General features: G+C 44.9%; 1 protein-coding gene across 3 annotated transcripts; it reads left to right on the forward strand.

The window, feature by feature from the left end:
- Positions 1-74: 74 nt before the first annotated feature.
- On the forward strand, positions 75-7,043 carry PHF5A (PHD finger protein 5A). 3 transcript variants are annotated; one of them, XM_075154271.1, is made up of 5 exons: positions 85-200; positions 1,589-1,612; positions 2,530-2,647; positions 3,017-3,183; positions 6,334-7,043. In XM_075154271.1, the coding sequence occupies exons 3-5, from the start codon at positions 2,605-2,607 to the stop codon at positions 6,421-6,423; spliced, it is 300 nt and encodes a 99-aa protein (XP_075010372.1). In that variant the 5' UTR covers positions 85-200; positions 1,589-1,612; positions 2,530-2,604; the 3' UTR covers positions 6,424-7,043. The 3 variants fall into 3 exon arrangements, with proteins under 3 accessions (XP_075010367.1, XP_075010360.1, XP_075010372.1); XM_075154266.1 differs by lacking the exon at positions 2,530-2,647 and having other exon boundaries at positions 75-200; XM_075154259.1 differs by lacking the exons at positions 2,530-2,647; positions 6,334-7,043 and adding an exon at positions 5,419-5,615 and having other exon boundaries at positions 75-200.
- Positions 7,044-8,511: the final 1,468 nt, after the last annotated feature.

Here is an 8,511-nt window from a genome sequence, read left to right on the forward strand (position 1 = left end):
CGATCGCGCTCCAGCGTTCCCGTTCGGAGCGCTACTTTTTTAGGCGCTGTCCTCACCCCAGCCAGGACCGGAGGCGGTGGGGAGCGCGGGTCGGAGGTGAGCGCGCGGGGCGGCGGCGGCGGCAGCGCCAGGCGAGTGTCGCGTCGCCATGGCCAAGCACCACCCGGACCTCATCTTCTGCCGCAAGCAGGCGGGCGTGGGTGAGTCCCGGGGGGGGTCCGTCCTCACCCTCTCTCCGCTGCGGGGCGAGGGGGAGGCGCACGCATGTGCCGTTAGCGGCCGTGAGGCGCGCGCGTGGCCATTAGGCCGGGGGGGGAGGGGCGCCCGCATCGCTCCTCCCTTCCTCTCTTATTGTATTTCAGTTTTATTTTGATGCTCTGCCGCGTTCTATGGGTTCGTCCCCTGCGGTGGGAGAGGAGGCTCTGTAAGGAGGGCCCCTGGCCCTAACCCTATGCTGGGTGCCTCCCCCGGGGGTCCGCCCAGACGTGCGGGTGCTCCTGGGCCTCTCTCAGTACAGCTGAAAGGCTTTAACGCGTGTGTAACGGCAGCCTCTTGTTCCTCGGGGCGGGGGAAAGGCAGATGAGGTTAATGGCTGTACACAGAAAAATATGATTTTGGTGTACTTTACTGCTGTTGCGTTGGCCATAGCGGTGCAGCCAGGAGAACGAGCTGAAAGCTTCAGCCAGCACTGGGAGCATCTTTCTGGCTGCAATATAAAATTATTTTCCAGGTTATATCCTGTATACAGATAATGAGCTTTATTCTTGTCACTTGGGTCAAAATTTGCCGTGCTAAGTCTTAAAGAAGTCTTATGCAAGATTAGGAGTCCAGATATCTCTTCCAGATTTTTTTCACTCCTTGGAAAAGCAAATTTAACATGCAGTTTTCTGGAAGAACTGTAAACACAAAATATTCAGCTGCACTGTCCATAGGAAACTTTTTTTTAGAATAGTTAATGCAGCTAATAGTCTATCTATGTTGAAAATTCATTTCCAGCCTGACGAATCCCTTGACCCTCAAACTTCAACTGAATCACTATTTAATCTTTGTGAATGTGGACATCTGCGTCTTTAGAACTTGTTAATTGTTGCATCTATCCAAGTTACTAATATCATTGTTGTGAGTTTCCTAGACAAGTGACAAGACTTCTAAGATACATTTAACTACCTTTGTGTTCTGAAGTGAAGAAGGTATTTGGACTGCCTTAAATCAAATAAACACTTGATTTTTTTTTTTGGTCTCATTAAAACCAGTGTAAAAGTTATGCCAAGATTGATGTATAGGATTTCCTTCGGTCAGGTATATCGTCTATGTTTGAATAGAATAATGAATGTAGGTTTTCTTACTGTCAGTGGGTGTCATTGCACATTCACAGTGCATCTAAATTTTGATCCTCCTCCAGGAGGATATATATTGTTTATCAGAAATATGTTTGTATTTATACTCAAACTGTTTCTGTGGTTTACATTTTTTTTTTAAAGACTGCTCACTACAGAAGATAATTATTTGCCACTCAAGCTTGTAGTTACTTACATTTTTCTCCTGCTTCTGCCTCAGATAATTTTTTTTCTTCTTTTTCTTCTTACAGCAATCGGAAGACTTTGTGAAAAATGTAAGTATAGCTTCTACATATAGTTGCATGAGAACATGGTGTTGTGGTTAGAGCGTACAGTTTGGATTTGGGGATTGGATTCTATTTTTGCTTTAACCACAAACTTGATGTCACTCTTTGAGATGGGAAGAGTTACTCGTGTATTGCAAGTGTAAATCAATGGATACTTACAAAGTTACGTACTCAAATAGATCGTCACACAAATGCATGGTGTGCATTTTCAGTAGCTGAGGCTACAGTGACTTCTTGATTGATTCCTTGTAATCTGTAATACAGAATGATCAGCCTGACCATTTCAAAGCAGGAAAAAATAACGCATTTTTGGAATCTGACTTCTTCACACCTTGAGAAAGGTTCCCTTCAGCATCTAGGAGAATAAGAAATGGGGTGGGGGATGACACATCTAGAGTTAGAGCAGAAAAAAACCCACAGAATCAAATGCCAGCGCTCAACTGTAGAAGGGAAGAAAGAGTATGGTCTGTCATTAGATCCTTGTAGGGGAACGGAACAAATGAGATGACTAGTTCGTGACTCAAAAATAGTATGAAAATAAGTAAAGTGGGGAAAAGCACTGAAGCAACAAGATTGTTTTCAAGAGCACTCAGCAGTGAAGCAGATTCCCACTGGTAGTAGTTGAGGGCTATCGTGCTGGAGATTTAAGAGCAGGTTAGATGAGCTGTTTGTGGGAGTCGGGATTAGATGCTTTGGGAACTGGTAATAGGATATGAAGCCTTTCATCCCTAGGTCAGTGTTTTGGATAAGGTCCAGCACGACAGAGACTGTCAATGACATCTGATGGCTGCTTGCCTGTATGATATGAGTACTTGAATTTCACTCAGTTCCTTGTGAGAAAGCAAGAGCAACTTTTGTGAAATGGCTGTTTATGCCAATTTGCCCTTTCTTTGGCCTTCTCGCAGATGAAGGATTAAAGGGACCACGAGTACAATCTCTTATCTCATCTCTTTGAGGATAGTAACTCCAGACTTTTGTTGATGTGGCACTGTGGGAGAAGCTTACACTGCTGCTTCTGTGTAGGTAAGGACACTAGTCCTGTCAGTCCAGCATTTTTTCACAAGTGAAAAATTCAGGAAAAGTTCTAGACTAAAAGTAATGATATGATCTAAGCAGGTATTGGCTAATCACAGAAGAAGTGACTTTGGGTTTCTTCTCTGATTGTGAATGCATGAATAAATAAAAAAACTCAGATATTGCAGGCTACTGGCCCTTGTTCCTCTCAAGTCTGTGTGCAAATACAAAGTTGCACCCTGTGCCTGCAAGATAAATTTCTGCAGTTCAATTGTATTGTCTTTCAGTGTACAGGCAAGTTCTTTAACTGGGAAGCTTTTCCTCTTTGGGGATGCAGAAAAGGATGTTCTGTAACCAAAGGCTCTGCTTTATTTGCAGGTGATGGCAAATGCGTGATCTGTGACTCCTACGTGCGGCCCTGCACTCTCGTGCGCATATGTGATGAGTGTAACTACGGCTCGTACCAAGGGCGCTGTGTGATCTGCGGGGGTCCAGGAGTGTCTGATGCCTACTACTGCAAGGAGTGCACCATCCAGGAAAAAGATGTATGTTGTCATCCAGTCCCCTGTTGAATTGGTTATGTCTTTATTTAGTAACCGTGCTTACCTTTAAGGGGCTTGGAGCTATTGAAATTAATGTTGGGACATGGGACGCTTGGGTTCCACTACCAATATTGGCACTGGTTTTCATTACCTCATACCTTTCTTCCCCTGTTGGTAGTTCCCCATGTTTGCAAAGCATTTTGAGATGTCGTAGCATTTTGAGGTATTGTAACTCTCTTCATCCCGAAGGATCTTTGACTACTTCGCACTGCACGCTCAGGGTTCACTTCCTCCACGCGCTGCAAGTTACTACTTTAAGTTGCTGTCTTACTAGATCTTTCAGCCTAGGTTTTATCAGAGCCAGAGATAAGCCAGGCGCTGCAAAGGCTGTGGTAGGAGCAGCTCCTCACTAGAAGTCCGTTATCAGCCACTGACCAAGGGCACGCACAGTACTGTAGGGCCTATGGAATCACCACCTGTGTTTTCCTTTGGATTACTACATAAAGTTAGATTTAGTGTCCAGTGTCTGCGCTACTAATTGTGTTTTACAAGTTTAAAGTTTCTTGTACAATTTCAGTGGGATATGATTATTATTTTTTTTTATTCTTTTCTGGAATGGCATATATTGTAGACATCTCTTTTTCTGCTAACACTTTTTGCTGTAATGATCCCTTATTTCTATAGTCAGTGCTATAATCTTTTTATAGTCGTCTTGTGCTGAAAGATAGCCGCTGCGCACGTGAAATGGGGCAGCTGTTCACCCCCTGTAAGGTATTTGTTAATATCCAATACGAGTGCAGGACGTGAAGAACTGCAAATGAAGTGGTAGAAAGACCTTCGGGAGAAGCAAGAACATGATGCTTACGGTTGCAGTATCCCCAGAATACGGACCTGATAGCTGTGAGAGTGTCTGTTAAAGGTTGTTTGGGTTTTAGTGCTTTGCAGATGCCATCTCCAGCACACCCTAATGACAGTGGAGAACATGCTGAGAGAATGGTTCAGGTTGATTTAGAGGAACATGCTCAGCTGAGTGAGTTGCTGGTTTAATTCTCTGCAATGCCTATGTTTTCTGCAGAGGCCTGCAGCTAAATTCAGGACAGGGGCAGGTCCTCGTCTGAATTTAGTCATCAGATCTGACAGGACCATAATCTTTCTTAGTATCTAAATACGGATAAAAGTGCTGTGGCGGTGGTACTGCCTCCTACTTTAGAAATGCTTTTTGTAGTTTTGTTCACTTGCCTTTGGAACCAAGACACCTGGCTTGATAAGTCATGAGTAAAATGGGCTTGGTTTTATTTTTACCAATTCATATTGATTCCCAACAGGTATTTTTCATAACCTAAGCTCACCTATAGCTTATCATGTTTGGTTCAGGTGTGAAATAGCCAGCTACTCTGCAAGGGAGGATAGTAGAAAACGTAGAGCTGGAGAAGCAAAAGAATGACAAGTCAGAACTGAGGTATTTTGACAGCTGGGTGAAGGCTGCTGTGAATGAAGACAGTTGTTCTGTACCAGCAAACTCAAATGTTAGGGATTATTGCAGATGTGAAGTTGCAGATCTGAAACAGCAGATTTGACATGATTGACTTACAGGATTGAAAAATGCTGGCACAGGTGTAGAGTGCCCGGAACGAGAATAGTTAAATGTGCTGCCTGTCACAATTATGGTAGCTGGTGCTGATGTGAATAAGAAAAGCAGATGGACAGACCTCTATACCTGAAGCTCTAACACTCCAAGGTTTCAGTCACAGCACTTCCATCATCCTCAGAGAAAGACTGGAAAAGATAGTGAAGCAAGAAAGCAAATACTAAAGTGGAGGGAGGAGGTGGAATGCTCTTGGGCACGAGGCAAAGGTCCTGGTTACTTTTAGTTCATTTGTTCTGATGGAGAGAGGAATGAGGTATTGTTTCACTCCACTTCAATCTGCGGGTAAGGGCCAAAATCCCACCTTTCACCCAGGACAGCTCTGAGTTGCAAAAAGTAATCATTTCTTGGGGACAGGAGCATGCACATGTGCTGCCTCCTTAGGAGGAGGCGGAAAAATGAACAGAGCCCTGCAATAATGCTGTCAGGATTGTCACAGACTCCCTGGATCGTGGGAGGCAAAGCTCGGAAGAGTCCTACTATTGAGGTTTAAAATCAAATAAGGAGACAGTAGCTGGAGGTGGGTTGTGGCAAGTGTACGGGGGAGGGAAGATTTCTTTCCCCCCGCCTCTCCTGTTATTTCTACCATGCAGACCCTCCCCACTGGGTTGCATCTCCTGCACAGGAGCAGGTATCAGCAGGGCAGCTTGGGTGCAGTTTCTACAGTGGCTGACATCTGCCCAGAGGCTTTCTAAATCTAATCCAGTCGGGCTTACACAACAGCCAAGGACACGTGTTCCTCTGCCTGCTGGGCCCCTCACAGCTGCTATTGCCAGCCACAACATTTTGCCCTCAAGAGTTATGCAGATGCTGGGCTCAGGTGGCCCAAGGACAAATGTTCCCTGGTACACCAAGAGGCGCATCTCTGACTTGTCTTTGCAACCACACCTCTGAGGTGGGTCTCTCCCGCTCCCCTTCTTGCTTTTCTTGTGGCTTTTTTCTCACTGTCTACTGGAATTCAGGTACAAGAACTTATCTGTGTAGCTGCTGCGAATAGCTGTCCTCTCCCAAGATGACCATACAGCCTCTGCAGTAATCAATCCAGGATGCAGGAAATCTGAGATTCGGTTCTGGTGTCACAGCTGAGAGGGGTCCCTAAACATGAGAATGGCTTGGTGACATCTAGAGCAACAAGATTCTTTTTGGCTAAGGAGGGGAAAGGTTATTCCTCGGGGCCCTACAAATCCTGCATATCCTAATTTAGAAAGAACCCAGTCTTGAGGCACTGAGCATCCTTTTCATTAAACTGCTGATGTTATACGAGCTGTTTTCCATCTTCACCCTGAGGAAGACAATGTCTTAATGTTAAAAAGACGTCCATCCTCTTCTCTGTTCCACTCTCTTGCTGATAGTAACCAGAATTGGAGGGCAGTTTGTCTGCACAGGTGTTCGAAATGTGCGTTGAGGACAGGGTGAGGAGCATGGGAACTGAGAACCTACTAGAACTATGTAAGTGATGATGTTCTGTTTGCCCATCTTCTAACTTACATCCTCTTTTCTTCTTACAGAGAGATGGTTGCCCTAAGATCGTCAACCTGGGCAGTTCCAAGACAGATCTCTTCTATGAAAGGAAAAAGTATGGCTTCAAGAAGAGGTGATCGTATCCGTACATAGCTACATCTCCTGTCGGGTTGGCAAGAGGGTCTTGGAACATCTCTGGACTTTACTATTATTGAAAACCAGTTGATTTTTTTTTTCTAAAGCAGTACAAATTCAGTAGTATACTTGGGGTTGGAGAAGTAACAGACTGAGTGGGGACTGAAACCTGATCCAAACTGACTATCAGAAAGAGCAAATGAGGATTACTGTATCTTGCCTTTTCAGAAGCTCTGCTAGTAGCTGCCTCAGCTTGCTATAAAAATCCTGGTGGGAAAGTATTTACACATGGAGGAGATCAGCTCAGTAAAAAGCAAGTGCTTTTTCTGGTAGCCAATACAACCACCTTGTGGTTGTTCTTACCAGGCCTCGTCTCAATTGTTTGAAATCGCCCCACGCGTCAGTATTGAAGAACAGAGCGCCAATCCCATGTGTCCGCTCCCCCTGCTTCCTCCAGTATATTTCCATGTTTTGTAAGGAACCTGCTCATAGCTGGTGCCTTCCTAGGGAGAGCACAGCTGTTCCATGTTTTCTTTGACAGATTAATCCAAGGCCCTTTCTTGTTTCCATTTCTGTAGGATGCATACCAATAAAGCTTCTTTTGGTTTTTTTTGTGTAACAAGGATTTCTCTCCGGTTCATTCTGTGCCTAGCCTCTCTGGAGCTTTCTGGGGACACGCAGGATTAGCCCAGCTAGAACTGCACAATGGGTTATCTGGTTTCTGACAGTGTCTGCTTATGGCCATGTGACCTTGCTGCAAGGAGCTTCAGGGAATGGCTATCGCTTTTGTCTGCCTGTGATCCCAGCCACTGATCATTTTGTCCCGTAGCGTGAGGATCGCTGAGCTTGTAACCCTTATCCTAGCTAATACGGCTGTGGATGTTGTTTCACCATGCAAACATCCAATCCCTTTCTAAAACCTACTAAGCTATTTGACTCGCTATCCTGTTCTTGTGAATAAGTTAAAGCCTTCCCTGCTGTAACTGGAAACCAACTATTGTGTTCTAGGCTATTAGCTGAAAACCAGAGGCTGCTTGTTTGTCAAATACCAGTACAGGCTAAAAGCAGTCTGTTGGCTCAGCAGAGATCTGGGAACAGGCGCCTTTATGCAGAGATGGAACTGAGTTCCCTCTGAGTGCGTGCACTCCTCAGATGGTTAAATTAGGGTCCTAGCTCAGGGTGCCCTTCAAGTCTTCATAGTCTGAGCAGAGCATGTGCTACTGTAACAGGATTCTCTTTGCACGGTCTTGGGGTGCAGAGCCTGTTTTGTGTCCCCTCCAGGACTTCAGTTGTTCCCCTGAGGTTAGTACTGATTCCTCTAACTCCTCTCTGGCTTAAATGCCTCTTCTACCTGCTCCAGCTATTTAGGTGTTGCGGGTAAGAGTGAAAACAAGCAGACAACTTGTGATCATCCTTCCCTTAAAAGTCATTTCTTCCTGCTGCAGCTAGCTCTAGCTATGACTGGTCCTACAGCTATCTCAGCTGCTCCTCTCCCTTCTCCCCCCAGCTATTAATTCTGCCAGGTTTCTCTTCCAAAATTTTTGCAGTCCTGAGAGTATCTGTGTGTCTTCTTCCCTGCACCATGGTTCCCTTACACAGCTTCTGGTTAATTTTTACTAATGTGGATGCCATTTGCCAAGATGTTCAGAGCAAACTGGTTCTTTGGTTCCAGCAAACCCACTCTCTCAAAGGAATTCTACCTGAATAAGCAGCTGCCTCTTGTTCCTGACTGGGAAGCCCATGACAGAGCCATTATCAGACATGTTAAATTCTGTATTTCTTTAAAAGCAGGGCATGACATGCAGATTTTTTTGTACCTGGAACTTTATCACTTCAACCAGAATTTATCACTTGCTCTCAGTTAGGCCGCCCAAATTATCGCACTAGGAATGCAGAAGGTTTATATGTACTTTTTTCTTTCCTGGAAGTTTCTAAGATAACAAAAGTTGTTCAGTGAAGGTAGAGGGAAATGAAGTTTGAATTATTTCTTTTGTCTCGGAGTTACTGCCCCTGGTGCAGGGACCCCGAGAAGATCTAATTTTAGAGCAGCCCTTGTTCCTGATCATTTAGCAGGATCGGCCAGGCAGGGG

The sequence above is a fragment of the Calonectris borealis genome, chromosome 1, assembly GCF_964195595.1.
Source record: "Calonectris borealis chromosome 1, bCalBor7.hap1.2, whole genome shotgun sequence".
NCBI lineage: Eukaryota > Metazoa > Chordata > Aves > Procellariiformes > Procellariidae > Calonectris > Calonectris borealis.

Bases quoted from the DNA above. Each gene is read 5' to 3' on its own strand.
- PHF5A (XM_075154259.1), top strand. From the start codon at position 149: ATGGCCAAGCACCACCCGGACCTCATCTTCTGCCGCAAGCAGGCGGGC. The intron at 1,613-3,016 runs GTAAGTATAGCT...CTTTATTTGCAG, and splicing joins CGGAAGACTTTGTGAAAAAT to GTGATGGCAAATGCGTGATC. The intron at 3,184-5,418 runs GTATGTTGTCAT...TCTACCATGCAG, and splicing joins GCACCATCCAGGAAAAAGAT to ACCCTCCCCACTGGGTTGCA.